This window comes from Pipistrellus hanaki (genome assembly GCF_964339955.1).
Source record: "Pipistrellus hanaki genome assembly, chromosome: 3".
In the NCBI taxonomy this organism is placed as follows: domain Eukaryota; kingdom Metazoa; phylum Chordata; class Mammalia; order Chiroptera; family Vespertilionidae; genus Pipistrellus; species Pipistrellus hanaki.
Window position 1 is genome coordinate 128,018,021 of NC_140505.1, and position 20,723 is coordinate 128,038,743.

At 37.8% G+C, this 20,723-nt stretch overlaps 1 protein-coding gene across 1 annotated transcript in view; it reads left to right on the forward strand.

The window, feature by feature from the left end:
• Positions 1-60: 60 nt before the first annotated feature.
• The window catches only part of ZFC3H1 (zinc finger C3H1-type containing), a 64,669-nt gene continuing 44,006 nt past the window's right edge, over positions 61-20,723 (forward strand). Inside the window, 3 exon segments of the mRNA XM_084878862.1 lie at positions 61-930; positions 5,351-5,764; positions 18,375-18,439. Coding sequence (XP_084734988.1) covers positions 321-930; positions 5,351-5,764; positions 18,375-18,439 — 1,089 coding nt within the window. The 5' untranslated portion in view covers positions 61-320.

Here is a 20,723-nt window from a genome sequence, read left to right on the forward strand (position 1 = left end):
CCTTGTTTCCGGCCTTCCGTAGGAAGTGACGTCGTGGGCTGAGCCACTTTCCGACCCCCCTTTCTCGCGAGGCGGAAGAGCTCCATTCGCGGAGGAGCAAGGGGGCGCTAGGGTAGGGAACTGGGTTGCGACGGTCCGGCGAGAGAGAGCGCTGGGGTGCCGGGAGAAGTTGGGGAGCACAGCCCGCTAGGTGTCCGAGAAGGGCAAGGCCGCGCCGACCGGGTCCGTTAGGAAAGAAGGGGCCGAGGAGGAAGGTAATCGTCGGGCGGTTCCCCGGACGGAGGACTCGGGTGGTGTAGAAGGCGCTGGCTGCCCTCGGGATGGCGACCGCAGATCCTCCGGCCCCAGCCTCCAGCGGCCTGTCGCCCAAGGAAGAAGGGGAGCTGGAAGACGGGGAGATCAGCGATGACGACAATAGCCAGATACGGAGCCGGAGCAGCAGCAGCAGCAGCGGCTGCGGGCTGTTACCGTATCCGCGGCGGAGGCCTCCTCACCCGGCCCGGGGCGGCGGATCCGGCGGCGGCGGCGGCGGCGGCGGCGGCTCTTCGTCGTCATCGTCCTCTTCGCAGCAGCAGCTGCAGCTGAGAAATTTCTCTCGCTCGCGGCACGCGGAGCGAGGCCACCTCAGGGGACACAGCAGCTACCGACCCAAAGAGTCGTTCCGCTCTCACCAGCCCTCCGTGCGGATGCCGTCGGGCCCGCTGTCCGAGGGCAGCCCCCGGCCGTCCTTCTGGGAACGGAGCCACATCGCCCTGGACCGTTTCCGCTTTCGAGGCCGGCCTTACCGGGGCGGGAGTCGCTGGAGTCGGGGTCGTGGAGGGGGTGACCGAGGAGGCAAGCCGGGGGGCAGACCACCGCTGGGCGGAGGGCCGGGATCCGGATTCAGCGGCGGCCAGAGCTGGCGGGAGCCCTCTCCACCTCGGAAGAGTTGTATCCTTAACGTGGCGGTCGGCCCTGGGTGTGTCCCTAAAGTTTCCCTCTAGCGTCATTGCTTAGGTCTGTGAGATGAGTAACTTCACGGAACCCGTCGGAGCCGCTTGTTTGTTACTTCAAGTAAGTTGTTCTTGGGTGATCCCCGTGTGTCATGCTGTATAGTGTTTTTAAAGATCGCTTTATTGGGTATATTGCTTTTTTACCGTTACCGAGTCATTGTTTGGTGGGGCCAAGCTTGTAGAATATAACAGTCTTAAAATCAGATTTGTAACAGTTCCTCAGAAGCCTACATTTTATTAGCACTTGTCTTTGCTGGTACAGAAACTTTATACGTGAGGTTAACGTGGACTGTTAGAGGGAGAGAAGAATATATAGACAATTTGGGGAATAGTGTTTTGTTTCAAATCGTATTACACTTTGATATTGTAAATTATGAGGTTTCATTCCGCATAATTTTACCGTTTTTGTTTGTGATTTTGTTTTTATCTTTCTTGATTTGTTTTTATATATTGGTGTCCTTTAAAGTGGGGACAAAAGACCATATATTATCTTCACCAACTATGCTAAATTCAGAGGATTTAAATTCATGTATCTTCTTGGAAAACTTTACCTCTTTAACTTATCTGTTTCTTACGTTTACTTTTTGGACATTTTATAATTCCTACTGCTGACAGATTGGGTCAGAAAGGGAAGTATAAACTTAACAGCATTTTAATTTTAACATATGGGAAGCCATAGGGATGTATGGGAGGGTGGAGATGTGGAGAGGTTGAGAGACAAAATACCTGGTTTTTGTTTCCTCTAACCTTATTCTTCGTTATCTTTAACATTCCCGAGTCTACACAATATTTATACTGAGTCACCTGAAATTTTGCTATTTTGTGATGGGTTGGTAGAACTATGTCTTGCTTATTCGATGATAACTACATAAAAGTAGTTTACTTGGCACCTTTACTATTGGTTGCAATTTCAATGGTATAATGATTTTGTTAGTATAGTTATTATATATGAAACTTACATATAATGACATTTGTTTGGAAGGCACTCAACATTATTTTTATACTAGAGCCATATGGTCTTTTTTAGATTTCAAGATACAAAGGGGACAGGAAATGTAGGTTTAGGTAAATAGCTAGCTTTTGGTGCTAGTGACTTGTAAAAACTTATTTCGGCAACCAAAAATTGAGTTAGGAACATTCCAGGATTATTTCAGAGAAAATCATGTAGGTATTTAACTTTTAAAGCCAGAGAGGATGTTTTTCAAAAAAGTTAAAATCCCTGCCTGAGATATTTATTAACCAAGGATTGATTTGTTCATTGTCAATTCTGAATCTAAAAACAGAAAGGTATTTATGCTCATATACTGGTATGCACTTTTTAAGAATAGAAAAAATGAAATGTGTAATTTGTGATGGAGAGAGTTAAATAATTTAATGTAAAAAGTTCAAATTGAGGTGCATAAAAAGGGTTATGGGAACTCAAAAGTTTATTCTTAAATTATTCTGTAGAAAAGGGGTGATGAGCTACCTCCTTCCTTTGCCTTCCTTCTGTCCACTCATTTAATATCAATTCGGTGTCTGCCTTATACCTTTATTAATTAAGTTCATATGTTTTTATTAATAAACAGGCATATGAAGTTGTAAAAAGTACAGGAAGATAACCAGTCTGATTTCTCTATTAACTTACTAGAAATGAGCTGTCTTGATGTTTTTGTTTTCACAGAAGCTGCATTTAAGAAAACGATGTTTGTTTTGACCCTCTGCTAATTGCTTTTCTTGTGAAGTATCATTAATCTATCCTAGAGGTGATATTCTTTTAAGGCTTTGTGAAGAAAAACATAGTTCCTAGCCACTTTTTTATAACATGAGCAAACAAAATTTGTAATGTGAAATTTTATTTATTCAAATTTCTTTCTTTTTAAAAGAATTATCTTTATTGTTGAAAGTATTAGATGACTAAGATTGTACTGAGTTTAATTCATATTTTCATTGTTGGTTATAATAATGACATTTCTATTTTACAATTTTTGCATTCAGAAAGAACAAATTCTTTGGCTCATTTCCATAATCCAGAAGTGAAGCAGCATGAGTACAGATTTTTTTTTTTTTTTAACTTCTTTCTTTGTAATGATTAAGGTATGTTAGATGTAGCTTAAAAGAAGTAGAATAAACCAAATCCTACTGCAGTACTTACTGTCTTTTAAAAAATATTTCAGAATTGATGAGAGAGAGAGAGAGAGAGAGAGAGAGAGAGAGAGAGAGAGAGAGAGAAAGAGAGAGAGAAAGAGAGAAGGAAGTGAAAGAGAAACATCAATGTGAGAGAAACATCATTCAGTTGCTTCCTGAACTCCCCCTACTGGGGATGGAGCACAAATATATGTGCCCTGATTGGGAATGGAGCCCCAGCCAACTAAGCCACACCAGCCAGAGCCAGTACTTATTTTCATTTTTTTTAAAATATATATATATATATATTTTAAAATATATTTTATTGAATTTTTACAGAGAGGAAGAGAGAGGGATAGAGAGTTAGAAACATCGATGAGAGAGAATCATCAATCAGCTGCCTCCTTCACACCCCCTACCAGGGATGTGCCCGCAACCAATGTACATGCCCTTGACCAGAATCGAACCCGGACCTTTCAGTCCCCAAGCCGACGCTCTATCCATTGAGCCAAACTGGTTTCGGCTATTCTCATTCTTAATTGATTTGAGAGATGGGGAGAGGGAGAGAGGAACTCGATGTGACGGGGAATCAAACTTGCTACCTTCCAGACTACTGGATGATGTTCCAATCAACTGAGCAACACTGGCCAGGGCATTCTCATTCATTTTAAATTTTTCTTAGTGATAGACAGTAGCATATGTCTCCTTTTGATGACTACCGTTTTAAACCTTCAAATCTGATGAGAGCTAAAATATTAGACCAGTGTCTCTCCTTAGAAAGTCATTTTATTTTCACCTGTAGTTAAAAGGTTGACAGGTAGCTTGTTTTTAAAACCAGGTTTCAGCTAGAAATTGCATCCTGGTCAGCTTAAAATTAAACATTTTAAGTGTTTGTTTTTAGCTGTCCTGCATAGACAGAAGTAGATTTCAGCCCTGCTGGGTAGTTCAGTTGGTTACTAAACTTTTGACATATGTGTACCCCTTCTATAATTTTCGTAACACTGAGTTCCCCTCGTACTCATGAGAACGTAGAATTAGGCGCAGCTAAGCACGGTGCAGTGCATAACCCCACCAAACTCCTGTGCAACGCGTACCCCCACCAAACTCAGTACAATCAGTACCCCTGGGAAACACTGGGTTAGAGCATTGTCATCAATGCCAGCGTTATGGGTTAGATCAGAGGATATTTACCAAAACAGATTTTCAGTTGTAATTCTTGTTCAGTTTCTAAAATATTTGGTGTCGATTCCCACTCTTGAATTGGTCATTAGGGAAGTTTAAAGACTTTGCAAGTTGCTTGCCATATAAGTTATTAAACACAGAAGAAACATTTGATAACTGTAATGCTACATTCTAGCCAATTCAAATGATCCATAAGTGACATTGTATTAAAATCACATTAAATACTTTTGCTAATTTGTAGGCTAGGAAAGAGAGGTGTAACAATTCTCATGTGTATGAATTATTTTGAATAAAAATTATAGTTTGGAATTTTGTAGCTATTTCCAAGAAAGAAGTTATACTTTGTTTATTACTATGTAAGAGAAGAAAATAACTGAAATAATTGGTTTAGGTATCCTTATGTTTATGGGAAAGTATTTAGAAGATACTTTTGAATACTATTTAAGAGTTTTATTTTTTATCATAGAACTGCCTTCATTGTCTTTGTTTATGCATGTGTTAGATGTTAGTATAGTTGATGAGCTCAAAGATTGTTATGTATTAGGTTTTTAAGCAAATGTTTCTTATTCATAAATCAGTCTTAATTGTCAGTGTTCATTTTTTATCTCTATTTTTAAAAAATTGAGACATGAGAAGAAACTAATTAAAAAGAAGAAACTTTCTTCCTGATTATCTGAAGTGTAAATTAACCACATCTCTGACAAACCATTCAGTTTCTCCCCTCTTGCTTCAGAAAGGAATCTTAACATCAGCTCATTATGGGCTTTCCTGATACCTACAGAAAGAAGGATGTTATAACCCAACCAGATGGAATACCTGTGGATACTATTGGTAATAATTGACACCAGTCGTTTTGTAAGTGGACTATTTATATGGATATTTGTTAAATTTGAAATATGGGCACAGAATGAAGGTGGGTATTAGCAGCATATATATTAAAGTGGAATTTAGTAATTTAAAAATATCACTTCATCTTGAAAAAGGGAGACAACTCATCTATAACTTAATATGTTTTTGTTAAATTAACTGGAAAAATTTTTGGAAACTGGTTTCCTTAATATGCTGTTCAGCCAAATGTTTTGGAAGATCTCCATCAAGAAAAAATTATTCATCAAAAAGTGAAAACTGTGGGGAAGAAACTTTTGAAGATTTACTTTTGAAGTATAAGCAAATACAGTTGGAACTAGAGTGTATCAATAAGGATGAAAAACTAGCTTTGAGTAGTAAAGAAGAGAATGTGCAGGAAGATCCAAAAACATTGAACTCTGAGGACCAAACAAGCACTGAAAATGTCAGTATTATAAAGGATTCAAGTAAAGAATTAGCTCCTGAGGAGAAAACACAGGTCAAAACTTTCCAGGCATTTGAATTAAAACCACTCAGGCAAAAACTGACTTTACCAGGAGATAAGAACCGGTTGAAAAAAGTTAAAGATGGAACAAAACAACTTTCCCTGAAATCTGACGCTACTGAATCCAGTCAAGGTAATGGAATTAAACATTTTAGTTAAGTATTTAGTTAAGAAATTCTTCTATTTCTAAAGGGGAATCATAACTACCTATTTTGGTGGCGTGCTTCATGGATATGATTCTAATTGTGCATTATTTTTGCACTTTTGACAGAGACAGTCATATCATCGAATGATGGCATTTATTTCATTCTAACTTTTTAAAAACTTAATTTTTAGTATAAGTAATAGTGGGCACCTTTGTTCCCAAACTTCCCTTTTGCTATTTGCCATTAATTAAACATGTATAAATTTCTGTAGGTACTGTCCCTTGTGGGGTAAAGGAAGTTGCTTTTTCCCTTTCCCCTATTGCTTGTTTGAGATTTTCAGCATGAAATGGATATTAAAACTTATCAAATCTTTTTTCTTAATTGTTGAGAAGAGCATGCATCTAATATTTATTTAATTTATTAGTGTAGTGGATTATGTTAATTGATTTTGTAGTGTTAAACTACCCTTGTGTAGTTGAGATAATTCAGCTAGTTCATTGATATATCATTTTTATACATCATGGATTTGGTTTAATTTTTATTTTTAGAAATGTATCATTTATATAAAGGAAGATTTATCTTTTTTCATGCATGTAGTTTTTTGAATTCAGGCAGTTGGGTAACCACCATCCCCCCCCTCCCCCTTCAGTTAAGATGTGGAACCGTTCCATTAACCTCTACCAATTTCTCCATGCCACCTGTAGTCAGTCCCTAAATTCCCAAACCCTAGCCCACTAGTAACTGCTGATCTCTTTACTGTCCTTATAGTTTTGTTTTTTCAAGAATGTCATGTAACCCTGGTTAGGTAGCTCAGTTGGTTGAAGTGGTCGTCTCATATACCAAAGGTTGAGGGTTCAATTTCTAGCCAGGGTACACACCTACATTGCTTCTAGCTACTTTTACTCCACATAGTGTATTTGAGATTCATCCATGTGGTTGTTGTATATAATAGCAGTTTGTTATTTTTTATTGCTGAGTCTCCTATTGTATGGCTATGCTACAGTTTTGTTTATCCGTTTACTAGTGAGGGGCATTTGAGTTCTTGCATTTCAGACAATTTAAAAGCTTCATAAATAAAGGTATGATAATGCTTTGTTTAGAATTTTTCAACTGGGTTCAAAGCCTTTAATTTTTTTTTTTTAAACATTTTATTGATTTTTTACAGAGAGGAAGGGAGAGAGATAGAGAGCTAGAAACGTCGATGAGAGAGAAACATTGACCAGCTGCCTCTTGCACACCCCCCACCGGGGATGTGCCTGCAACCAATGTACATGCCCTTGCCCGGAATCGAACCTGGGACCTTTCAGTTCGCAGACCGACGCTCTACCACTGAGCCAAACCGGTTTCGGCAAAGCCTTTAATTTTTTACCTATCTTTTGCTTGCCCAGTCTTAGTATAAGGTTGTGATGCTCAAAATGAGTTGGGGAGTGATTTCCTTTTTTTATTTTCTGGAATAGTTCAAGATTGGAATCATTGCTGGGATATTTGATAAATCTTGCTGGTTAAAGTGTCTGGGATGGAGTTTTTTCTGGGAAAATTATAAACTACTGACTGTTCTATTTCTTTTTGTTCATTTTCTTTTTTCTTTTGTGACTGTTCTATTTCTTTCTATTTTTGGTTAAGGCAATTTACATAAACTGTTTTTCTAGTAATGTGTCCATTTCCTGTAAGTTGTAAAGTTTTTTAAAAATTATTCTTGCCCTAGCCAATTTGGCTTAGTGGCTCAATTTGGCCTGAACACCAAAGGGTCCTGGGTTCTATTCCAGTCAAGGGCAGGTACCTTGGTTGCAGGCTCCTCCCCAGCATGGGTCCTGATTGGGGTGTGTGCAAGAGGCAACCAATTGATGTGTTTCTCTCACATCGATGTTTCTATCTTTCCCTCTCTTACTCTCCCTAAAAATCAGTAGAAAAATATCCTTGGATGAGAATTAACAAAACAAACAGTTTTTCTTAAGATACCTGGCCGGTGTGGCTCAGTGGTTGAGTGTTGACCCATGAACCAGGAGGTCACAGTTAATTCCTGGTCCAGGCACTGCCCGGGTTGCAGTCTCAATTCCCAGTGTGGGGCATGCAGGAGGCAGTGAGTCAATGATTCTTATAATTGATGATTCTTTCTCACCCTCTTTCTTTCTCTCTGAAATCAATTAAAAATATTTAAAATATTTATTCTTAAGAATTCCTTACTAATTTTAATTTCTTAAATTTTTTTTGTTAATCCTCACCTGAGGATATTTTTTCCATTGATTAATTTTTTAAGGAGAGTGGAAGAGAGAAGGGAAGCCAAAGAGAAACATTGATGTTAGAGAAATATATCAATTCGTTGCCTCCTGAATTGGCCCTGCCAGGACCTGGGCCCAGGCTAGAGAGAAGCCTGCAACCAAGGTACGTGCTCTTGACCAGAACCGAGTCTGCAGGCTGATGCTCTATCCACTGAGCCAAACGATCTAGGACTTGCTTACTTTTTTTTTTTTTTATAATATATTTTTATTGATTTCAGAGAGGAAGGGAAAGGGAGAGAGAGATAGACACATCGGCGTTGAAAATCATTGATCAGCTGCCTTCTGCACGCCTCCTACTGGGGACCGAGCCCACAACCTAAGCATGTACCTTTAATCGGAATTGAACCAGGACCCTTCAGTCCACAGGACAACGCTCTATCCACTGAGCCAAACTGGCTAGGGCTGTGGTCAGCAAACTGCGGCTTGAGAACCACATGCGGCTCTTTGGCCCCTTGAGTGTGGCTCTTCCACAAAATACCACAGCCTAGGCTAGTCTATTTTGAAGAAGTGTTATTAGAAGAAGTTTAAGTTTAAAAAATTTGGCTCTCAAAAGAAATTTCAATTGTTGTACTGTTGGTATTTGGCCCTGTTGACTAATGAGTTTGCCGACCACTGGGCTAGGGCCTCTCTTACCTTTTTAAAAATTATGTATAGCAGTGATAAATGAACTCTCCCCTTTAAAAAAATTTCTCCAGAAGTAAGTCTATAGCTTTTAAAATTTCTTAGTTTTTAGCCTCTCTCCTGTTATGATCCTTTTGGGCTATGAAATTTCTACTTTAGTTACATCTCAGTTTATTATGTGTAAATTTTTGAAATTCAGTTGTAAATATTAAAAAATTCTTTTTCTTTAATCTGTAAACTATTTGGAAGTGCTTAACTTCCAAACATGTAGGTTTTCTAGCTGTATTTTTGTTATTTATTTCTAAGTTAATTACACTGTCAGAGAATGAGATCTATACACTGAGTGGCCAGATTATGATCTCTGAATGCATAATAATCTGGCCACTTAGAGTATATCCTATATAATAAAAGGCTAATATCCAAATTGTTCCCTCGACCAGGAGTTCCACCAGCAGGCAGGCCAGCCAACCGCCCATGTCCCCTCCCTCTGGCCAGGCTGACTAGACCCCACCCATGCACGAATTCATGAACCGGGCCTCTAATACCCCCCCCCCCCTCTGAGTGGCCAGACTCTAATATATAATATTAGAGTATAAATATATACCGATTGGCTAGATTGTTATGTGTTCAGAGATCATAATAATCTGGCCACTCAGTGTATAATACCAGTCTTTTGAAAATACTTGTATAGACTTTATTGTTTAACATATGACAGATTTTTAAAACTGTTATGTATATGTTTGAAAGAAACATATGGGTTGTTAGATTAAGTTATTTTTATGTTCATATCTTCATTCATTTTCTGATCTGCTTATCTATTACTGAGAAGTTTGTTAAAACCTGCCACTATTCTAATGTTTTTCAGTGCTTGCTTTAAGTACTTTGAGGCTGGGGAATTGACTCATTATTCTCAATATCATGCAGTGACCTTCTTTATAATGTTTTTGCCCAAAGGGCTATTTTTGTCTGTATTTATAGCTACACCATCTTTCTCTTGATAATGCTTTTATAGTATTTTTTATTCTTCCAGTGTTTCTATATCTCATGTCTCAGATGTCATTTATGCATAGTATAGAGCTGGATTTCATTTGTAATTTAGTCTGACAGTCTTAGTCTTTTATTTTTATTTAAAAAAATATTTTATTGATTTTCCACAGAGAGGAAGGGAAAGGGATAGAGAGCTAGCAACGTCGATGAGAGAGACCAACTGCCTCCTGCATACCCCCCACCGGGGATGTCCCCACAACCAATGTACATGCCCTTGACTGGAATCGAACCTGGGACCTTTCAGTCCACAGACTGATGCTCTATCCACTGAGCCAAACCGGTCTCTGTCAGTCTTAGCCTTTTAGTTAGAACATATAGTTCATACCCCTTTTTTTCATGATTACTGATACTTGCATTTCCATTGTTTGTTTTTTCTTTCTTGGACTCTTGATTATTTTTTGTATAACCTTTTTTACTACTTTGAAGGTTAGTTACTAAGTTTCTGTTATCATAATGGATTCTTTAGTAGTTGTAACATGAATTCTTGTCAATGTTTAAAATTAACCAATATCTTTACCCTCTTCCTGATATACAAGGGCCAGTATTTGTCTAGCTTTGCCCATCTATTTAACATTTTCTTTGCTCATCCTTTTTTCTATACCTAGAGTCACATATATTTTAAATATATTTAAAAATTTTCCTTTAGCACTGAAATGCCTCAGGTTCAATTCCCAGTCAAGGGCACATACTTGGGTTGCAGGTTCTGTTTCCGCCCTAGACTGGCAGGTGGCAGAGGCAACCAATCCATGTGCCTCTCTCACATCGATGTTTCTCTCTCTCCCTCTCCCTCTCCCTCTCCCTCTCCCTCTCCCTCTCCCTCTCCCTCTCCCTCTCCCTCTCCCTCTCCCTCTCCCTCTCCCTCTCCCTCTCCCTCTCCCTCTCCCTCTCCCTCTCCCTCTCCCTTCTCCCTCTCCCTCTCCCTCTCCCTCTCCCTCTCCCTCTCCCTCCCTCCTTTTTACTCTCTCTATAAATCAATGGGAAAATATTCTCAGGTAAGGATTAAAAATATTCCTTTAATGTGTGTTTACTGGGTGGAAAACTTATTTTTGTTTGCCCTCTTTTAAAAATAATTTTCCTAGGTTTAGATTTCTGGGTTGGTTAATTATATTTTCAACATTAAAAAAAATATTTTTATTGATTTCAGAGAAGAAGGGAGAGGGAGAGAGAAACATCAGTGATGTGAGAGAATAATTGAATGGCTGCCTCCTGCATGCCCTCACTGGTGGTTGAGACCATAGTCCAGGCATATGCCCTGATATGGAATTAAACTTGTGACCTCCTGGTTCATAGTTCGATGCTCAACCCTGAGCCACACAGGCTGGGCTCAACATATTGAAGATTTTTTTTGGCTTTCATTATTGATTTTGAAAATTATCTATCTTAATTTCTAATTTGAAGGTAACCGATCTTTTTCTGATTGCTTTAAATTTTTGTCTTAGTATTTTTGTCTTAGTATTCTGTAGTTTAACACATCACAGTGTATTAATTGTAGTTTTCTTTTTATTTATCTAGTTTGGGATATGTTGTGCTTTTTGTTTTTATTGATTCTGAAAAATTGTTCTCTCTTTAAATACTGTCCCTTTCTCTTTTCTTTTCCAAAACCGTATAGAGGTGTATTGTATTAAATCATCTCACTTTATCTTCCTTTTCCCTTAATTTCTCTTAAGTTCCTATCTCTTTATAACTCTGCTACAGTCTCTGAAATGCCGTTTTCTATATCTTTGAGTTCACTGATTATCTCTGTGTCTGTGTCTGTGTCTGTGTCTGTGTCTGTGTCTGATCAGCCTTAAGCCTACCCAGTTTTAAATTTCAGTTACAGGTTTTATTTTAGTATTTTATTTTTATTTTGTTTTCAGATCACTTGGCTCATTCTTTTTAGTTTTCTTTTCTCTGCTTATTTTTTCAAATATATCTATTTCTTTTCTTTTTAAAAAAATATTTATTAATTTATTTTTACACTATCTATGTAATTCAAGAGTAATATGCAGATTGACCATTACTCCAACACACAAGATGGGCTGCCCCCATGTGGTCAAATATCCTGCTCCCATGTGGACACAAAATGGCCACCACAAGATGGTCAGCAGGGGAAGGCAGTTGGGAGATACCAGGCCTGCAAAGGAGGGCAATTAGGGGTGACCAGCAAACAGGCTAGCAGGGGAGCAGTTAGACATCAATCAGGCTGGCAGGCAGAAGCAGTTAAGGGCAATCAGGAAGGCAGGCAGGCAAGCAGTTGGGAGTCAGCAGTCCTGGATTGTGAGAGGGATGTCCGACTGCCCTCGAGGGGTCCCAGATTGGAGAGGGTGCAGGCTGGGCTGAGGGACCCCACCACCTGCTCCCCTCCCACCCCCCCAACCCCCCTGTGCATGAATTTCACACACCAGGCCTCTAGTACAAAATAAATCTGTGCGGTCTCCACTTTCAGAACTCGATATCAGAATTCTCTCCTTCAAGTTTTCTGTTGATAATTCAGGAAGTTTTTTTGTATTTTACTTGTAACTCCAGTTTGTTCTTGGGAGCCTGTCTGTGCAGCATCCACTTACTCTGCCGCCATTTTTAATTCACCCCTATCTTTATTTCTTTAAACATGTTAACTGTGGGTTTATTTTTGTTTTGATTCTCCCCCTTGTCTGCTAATTTCTTGTATCTGAGGTCTTTGTGGGTCTGATTTCTGATGTTTGCTGTCTCTGTTTCTTGTTTTTGGCACTTCCTTTTCTTGAATACTTGGTGATTCATTTTTTTTTTTTTTTTTATCAGTTGCTCCTTTTTTTTTTTTTTTTTTGAATTTTTTTGGTGGGAGTTTTTTGAGGCCTGACACAAAGTTGGATTCCCCAGAGCGGATTTGCTTTTGCTGCTGCCAGGCATTTGCTCTCAGACCACTTTATATTTGAAGTTTTCAAGGCCATCCATATGGTATAAAGTTGGTTGCAAACCTGAGTGGTGACTGATTTGTTACACATTCTTAGGAAGATTCTCTCTCCCCCCCCACCCCCCTCTTAATAATATGATTCCAGAAGACAGTTTTGAAAAGTATAATCCAGTGGGATAGAAAATACACACATAAGTACCATAGAGTATAATAAAAATTTATGTATGGAATCCTGTAGTAACACAGAGAAAGGATAAAATCTTACTTGGGTTTAGGAAGTTTTCATAGTTATGGAATGTCTTTAAAAATAAGTTGGAATTTTTCCACTTGGGAAATCAGATGAACTGAATAAGCAGATGAAGTTACAGATCTTTTAAAAGCAAATGTGGGCTACATGATATATTTCTAAAAGTGGTTAGATATGAATTTATAAAAGGATAGGTGAGATTGGATAATGAAGGGCTTTGAATATCTTGTGAAAGAATTTACTTATTTTTCTGACTTACTGATTTTAGAGAAGGAGGTAGACAGAATAAAAAAAAATCAATTTGTTGTTCCACTTATGTGTGCACTCATTGGCTGATTCTCATATGTGCCCTGATTGGGAATGAGGACTAATTGAGCTATCAGGCCAGGGCTTGCTAAAGAATTTAGAGTTTCTCTAAGTATCAAGTGGGCAGTCAGATATTTTTAAACAGGGAAATGATGAGATCATGTATCTGTTTTAGGAAAATAACTTGCAGCAGTATAAATGAGTTATTGGGTGAAAACCCAAAAGAATAAAACTTATCTGAATCAATAAGTTACAGTATTTCTACTTAAGCATTTTCTCTTCCAATCTTCAGCAAGACTCAGCTCTGCAATCAAATCTTCAAAATTGTTGGTCATCTTTTCTTTTTTCTTTTTTTCATTTCTCTCAATTCTTCCAAACCATCATCATTTTTTCAGGCTTTTACTCAGCCTTTATCTCTATTGTCAACCTATTGAGCTTACCTCCACTTCAAGTGATCTCATTCAGTTTCCAGCTTCTCACTTCCTGACTGTAAACTTACATATTTTTACTGATTTTCACTCCAGTTCCTTCACTCTTTCTGAAAAAGTGGTACTTCTTCTCATTTATGGCCACTTTGTTTTAACCTGTATTCCTGTCTTTAACTTCTCCCACCTTCTTTGGACCTTACTCTATCTGTGTATTTTGATTAATCTTAACCACTTTCTCTTAATGGGTTTTTAGAGTTTCATCCCAAAATTTAAACATTCCCTCCTCCCCATCCTGCATTCTCCTTAACTTGTCTTTTTAACCAGATTTCTGGAAAGAGCGAGTGTTTGCTGACTCTTTTCGTTTTACTGCTTGTGCTTTCATTTCATTTCATTTCATTTCATTTCATTTCATTTCATTTCATTTTTAATGCTTATGCTTTCTTAACCTAGTGCTGTCTGCTTTTCCATCCTTACTAGAATACTGAACTACTCCTGGCAAGGTTACATTGAGCTAATTGAGGAATTCATTTTTCTTCATTTCATTCATTCAAAAATTAATGGAGCACTTTATTCCAGGCTCTTGGAACTACATCACTGAATGAAATAGTCAATAATTTATGCCTTCATTGTCTTGCATTTTAGAAAGGGAGGCAATAACAGTTTTAGAAAGAGAAACTGCAGAGGGTAAAGTAGGATGGAGTAGCGGGTACAGGTTGCAGTATTTTTTTTATTTTTTAATCCTTATCCAAGGGTATTTTTCCATTGAGTTTTAGAGACAGTGGAAGAGAGAGGGAAAGACAGAGAAATATCAGTGTGGGAGAAACACACCGATTGGTTGCCTCCTGCATGAGCCCAGGGAGGAACCTGCAACTGAGGTATTTGCCCTTGACTGGAATCAAATCCGGGACCCTTCAGTCCTTAGGCCAATGATATGTTCACTGAGCCAAATCAGCTAGGGCCAGGTTGTGGTATTAATGAGTGATTAGGAGGCCTGAATTTGAAGGTGAGACTTAAACAGAAGTTTTGAAGATGCTGAGGAAATAGCCAAATGATATCAGGAGGAAAGAGGTTTCTAGGCAAATAGACTGAATAGCTAGAGCAGTGATTCCCGCCCCCCCCCCCCCCCCTTTTACTGTGGTCCTTGTACCAGCATTTACTGGGAACTTTATAAAAATGCAGACTCTCAGACCCTACTCCAGATACTGAAGTGGGGCCCAGCCTTCCTATTTATAGCCTTCCTGTTGATTCTAATACCTCTTAAAATTTGAGAGTCACTGAACTAGGACAGCGAATTTCAATCTTTTTCATCACATGACACACGTAAACTAATTACTAAAATTCTACAGCACATCAGAAAATATATTTTTTGCTGATCTGACAAAAAAATAGGTATAATTTTGATTAATTAATACAGAATGGCTGTTGTTGAGTTGGCTGCTACTATTTTTACTATTTTTTTTTTTTTTTTTTTTTTTTTACAATCTAAAGGGAAAGAGGTCAGTGCCCCTAACTAAGCAATCAGGTATCACATGTTTTAAGAATTCTTGTGGCACCCCAGCTGAAAATCGCTGAACTAGAATAATGACTCTAGGTAGAGGGTTACCTGGATTATTTGGGGAATAACAGGGAGGCATGTGCCACTAAAGAAGAGGGAGTGCCAGTTTGTGTGTCTTAGTGGTTGAATATCTATCCATGAACCAGGACAGGGGTCTTCAAACTACGGCCCGCGGAGGAGTCTGATCCTGCCCGCCAGGTTTTTTGGGCAGTGAGCGCAGCCGAGGTGTTACAGTAGGAATTAGTAGTTCATATAGTCCGGCCCTCCAGCTCTCTGAGGGACCGTGATCTGGCCCCCACTTTAAAAAGTTTGAGGACCCCTGAACCAGGAGGTCAGTAGTTTGACTTCCAGTTAGGGAAAGTGCCTGGATTACAGGCTTGATCACCAATGACAGCCAATTGATGCTTTTCGCTCACTGATGTTTCTACCCTGTTTCCCCCAAAATAAGACAGTGTCTTATATTAATTTTTTCTCCCAAAGTTGCGCTAGGTCTTATTTTCAGGGGATGTTTTATCTTTCTATGCGCTAGGTCTTACTTTCGGAGGATGTCTTATTTTCGGGGAAACACGGTATCTTTCTATCCCCCTCCCTTCCCCTCTCTAAAAATTAGTAACTTTTTTTTTTTTTTTTTAATATGTTTTATTGATTTTTTACAGAGAGGAAGGGAGAGAGATAGAGAGCTAGAAACGTCGATAAGAGAGAAACATCCACCAGCTGCCTCTTGCACACCCCCTACCAGGGATGTGCCCGCAACCAATGTATATGCCCTTGCCCGGAATCAAACCTGGGACCTTTCAGTCCGCAAACCGACGCTCTACCACTGAGCCAAACCGGCTTCGGCAGTAACTTTTTTTAAAAAAAGAGAGAGTGAGAGGGATGAATAGTGGGAGAGAAGAAGACAAAGATCATAGGGATAGATCATGCAGAGCCTTGTAAAAACTTTGGTTTTTATTTTGAATGATTCTTGAGCAAATTCTTGGCGTAATTTATTTTATACATATTCTCAAAGGATCATTATGACCTTTGAGATCTATATTCAGTGATGTTTTTCTCACTAATCTTGAAATTTTGGGGTTTCTGTGATACCATACACATCTGAAATTTCTTTTATTTTTATTTTTAAAAAATATATTTTATTGATTTTTTACAGAGAGGAAGGGAGAGGGATAGAGTTAGAAACATCGATGAGAGAGAATCATCAATCAGCTGCCTCTTGCACACCCCCTACTGGGGATGTGCCTGCAATAAGGTACATGCCCTTGACTGGAATCGAACATGGTACCTTTCAGTCCGCAGGTTGATGCTCAGCCACTGAGCCAAACCAGTTTCGGCTTGAATTTCTTATAATTTTCTGATTTTTCTTTAAAAATTTTCTTGGTAACTTAAATGTTGATGTCCTCCGTGTTCCATTTTTCTGGGGGTGTTTTCAGTTTTTATGGTTTTAACTACCACCTATATCAGGATGACTGTCTCTGGCTCAGTTTAGGATACCATGTATACTGCATTCGTTTTGGGAAGTATTGAGAATTGAAATAATTTTATTGTAGAGACACATTTTACTGGTAGACACATGACATTGGTGATTAACTATACGCTTGGTTTTAAACCTGCCTTTACACTCTTTGTGTAAAGTTAAGTTTTAGTGTGAAGTGTAGGGTTTGCAGACTCGCCTCTCTGCTGCTTTAAAGGAGGACGCTGCCGCCAGTTACAGACGAGATAGGTCCTCTCCAACTAATAGGCTTCCCATGTGCGAGCAAAGTTTAATGCCTTCCCCGCTTATTACTGAAAGTCTGCTTATGTCTTTATCTATTTTTTCGTTTTAGTATTCTTTGAAATATCGATTTTGCTGCAGTGTGACATGCATTCCTATAAATCGCTACACTGTATAATTTGCACAATAAAAACCACAGGGTTTATGAACAAAATGGAATTAGAGAAAAATTTAAAAACTGTTGTCAGTGACACATGAAAAAAGATAGGGACCTAATAAAAATTGTAATGCAGCTCTATATGTTAAAAGGGGTAAAGGAATGCTTCAAATAATACAATAAATGTCATTTTACTTTGAAAAAAGACCTCAACTGTGTGTGTGGCAGTGGGAGATTTTCAGCTTATGAATTATAAAGTGGAGCAAGGAAGGTTATATGAATTTGTATAGTAAGCTGTTATACCAGATATGGATAAGTGTGGCTGATAGCATACACAGTAAACTGAAGTAGTTGGTAGATGCTCAAAAGTTTGTGGGGTTTATGTATTCCTACATGGCTTGTATCACCAGGGGGTTAGTTTTATGCATTCTCAGTGTTTCTTGGAGACAAATCACACTTCCAAACATGAAATTTGTGTTATGCTCAAATTATTTTCTAATGTATCAGTCATGTTGCAACAAATTCACGTTTTCAAATTAAGCCTTAAATTTAGCTTATTTGGTGGTTTTCCTTCTACTTACTTTGTCTAGGGTACTTGTTCAGTAATCTCTCCATTTGTTGAATAAATTGCCTATTCTTTCACCAGTAGGTCGTAGGCAATCAAGTTAAAATGTTTGGAACACTGACAAATGAGGAGGGAAAACTAAACTTGGACTTTAGACTTCATTTGTGTCATCTTGAGAAAAGACTCTTAGCTTCAGAGGTGTATCTCAATGCTGTTGTAAATATACTATAACTTTATGGTGTGTAAGTTTATTGTTGAGCAGTTATAGGTTAGATAATGCATAAATAAGATTTTGTAAATAACTTTTTCAGAAATCTGGACCCACGGCTAGAATTCTGGGAAACTGTTAGTTGGATTTAATTTTATTGGTACTGAACATACTTGTGCTGATGTTTTTCTAGAGAGAGGACCATTTCTGTGGTTTATAAATCCAATACAATCTCTAAATGTTGTGTTCATTTCAGTTAGAGGTCTGAATTAATTATATTTTATCAACGTGTATTATATATTTTATAATGAAGCTTTGCTTGCTGTGTACTTCTATAGTTCTCATTTATAATTATTTTTTGTTTAAAAATCTTTTTATCAAAATGGGCTTTTAGTTTATTATTTAATATTTTGAATAGCTTCCTAACTTTTAGAAATGAGACCAATGTGTGAAGTTCTGTCAGATTTTAATTTTCTCTAACAATATTCTTTTGCTTGAGAGATTGAGAAAATGAGACCCTTTAAAATAAATAGTATCAAACATTATATAGCATTTGTTTTAAGTTGATTATAGCTCCCTCAGAGTATGCTGTTTTGTTTTAAAGGATTAGAAGATAAGGAACAAAATTTAGCAAGACGACTTAGTGCCTCAGATATCCTATCTGAAAAGGTAAGATACTACTTTGTGGAATTGGATAGCTCTGTAAGACTGACTGTTGTACTGCTTTACTCTGTTCTTTCAAAAGGGAAATTGTCTTGCTTTCTACTAATTTACTTTCATCATTATGATATCTTTATTTGGACATAAGCTTAAAGATAAGAAAATCTGGACTGACATCTTAGAGTATTTTTCTACTGGGTTCAATTAAATTGTGTTTAATGGAAGTGTTATTTATTTCCTTAGATGCTCTCTTCGTTTGTTGAAACTTATTTTTCATCCAGATAATTTTCTTTTTTAATTATGGGAGGCATTATCCTGTGTGGGAAAGCTTCAGAGTTAGACAAATCTTTTGGCTGCCTCCTGCAATGCAATGCCCCACACTGGGGATTGAGCCCTCAACTTGGGCCTGTGCCCTGACTGGTAATCAAACTGGGACCTTCTGGTTCATTGGTCAACGCTCAGTCACTGAGGCACGCTGGCTATGCAGCTGACTGATCTTGTGTAAGCCTTTGCCTGCCTTTGGTTTTCTTCTTTACAAAATGAGTAATGTCATCTGTTCTCTGGGTTTGTTGTGAGGTTCCACAGGATAAAATACAGAGGTATCAAACACTGTGTTTAACATTTAGTAGGCAGTTAATAATCCAAGCCTTTTGTTGTTGTTGAATTAGAGATCTGGAAATAGCTGCATTTAATATTTCAGCTAGTAAATGGCAATGATGCAAAGAGCCTAGGAGCTTTGGGAAAGAGGTGGTTCTGAATTTAAGGATGATAATATAACAGATACACACACACACACGCATTAATGCATATATATGTGTATATGTTTTTGAATATCTTTCCAGCAATTTTATAAAGTAAGTTGACATTATTCAGGTTAAGTGACTTGCCTATAGTTACATAGGACTTAAATGTCAGAGCAAAGAGTTGAATGAAGTTCATTGCCCTTCTTGCTGATCAAATAGCTCCTTTAAATAGCATATAGTTGCATAGTGGAATTAGTGGTTTCTTTCTTTTATTCTAAAAGGAGTAGTTGGAAAAAGTAATTAAAGACTTTAAGTCTCAATTGAACAATGATGATAGCTTTATTTTAAACTCTCTAGATCAGCACTGTCCAAAATCTAATAGAATTTTCTATAATAATGGAAATGTTCTATATCTGTATTCTTTAATATGATAGGTATTAATTACATGTGGCTGTTAAACACTTGAAACGATTATTGTGGCTGAGGAACTTAATTTTGTATTCAGTTTTGGTTATTTAAATTTAAGCAGCCAGATGTGACTCATTGCTACTATATTGGACAGCATGGCTCTAGAACTTTAGTACTAAGCAGTAGAATTTGGTATGTTTAAGTGACTATAGAGTAAAAAAGAATCATAATAATTTTAAAACTCATTTTTTACATGTATTTCCAAATACTGGGAAAGGTAACTATATCCTGGTTTGTATAAACTGAAGTGATGGTAGTTCAGTTAGGGATTTATAATAGTTCATGTAAGGGTGAAACCTGTTGATATAGAAATTACTGTTTCTTTATACTTAAGAATTAAATAATTTAATTGGGTTTTAGCAAAATGTAATTACAATTCACCTATAAGAAGAAGTTATTAGTGCCCTGATGGTGTGGCTCAGTGAATTGAGCATCATTTCAGAGATGAGGAGGTCCCTGGTTTGATTCCCAGTCAGGGCACATACCCTGGTTGTGGGCTTGATCCCCAGTAGGGGGCATGCAGGAAGCAGCAGATCAATGTGTCTCTCACATAGATGTTTTCCTCTATTTAAAAATCAATAAGAACATACTACTATTTTTTAAAAAAGTTATTAGGTAAGTGATCTTTGACTTTTTAAGTCTTAGACTTTTGATTTTTTTTTTTTTTTTTTTTTTTTTTTTTGCCTCTTCTTCCATACAAACATATGAAGAAAAAAACATATAAAATTTTTGCATTTAATTTTTAAGGGGTGGGGAGGCTGAACAACCAAACCTCTTACCTTATTCCCATGCAAATTCATGCACTCCAAATAAGAACCTCTGCTTAGATTGCCTGACATTTTCAGTTATATTTTAGCTAAAATGCATAGAATTTAATTTATAAAATTCTCTCAAAAGAGGTATTTTCAATCGGAAAAATGTTCTCAGACATATGTTCTGAACCTGTCTTCCTGTTTTAGCTTTTCTGAAAAAAAGTCTTGGGTGTTTAAAATATCCTATATGGCCGAAACCGGTTTGGCTCAATGGATAGAGCGTCGGCTTGGGGACTGAAAGGACCCGGGTTCGATTCTGGTCAAGGGCAT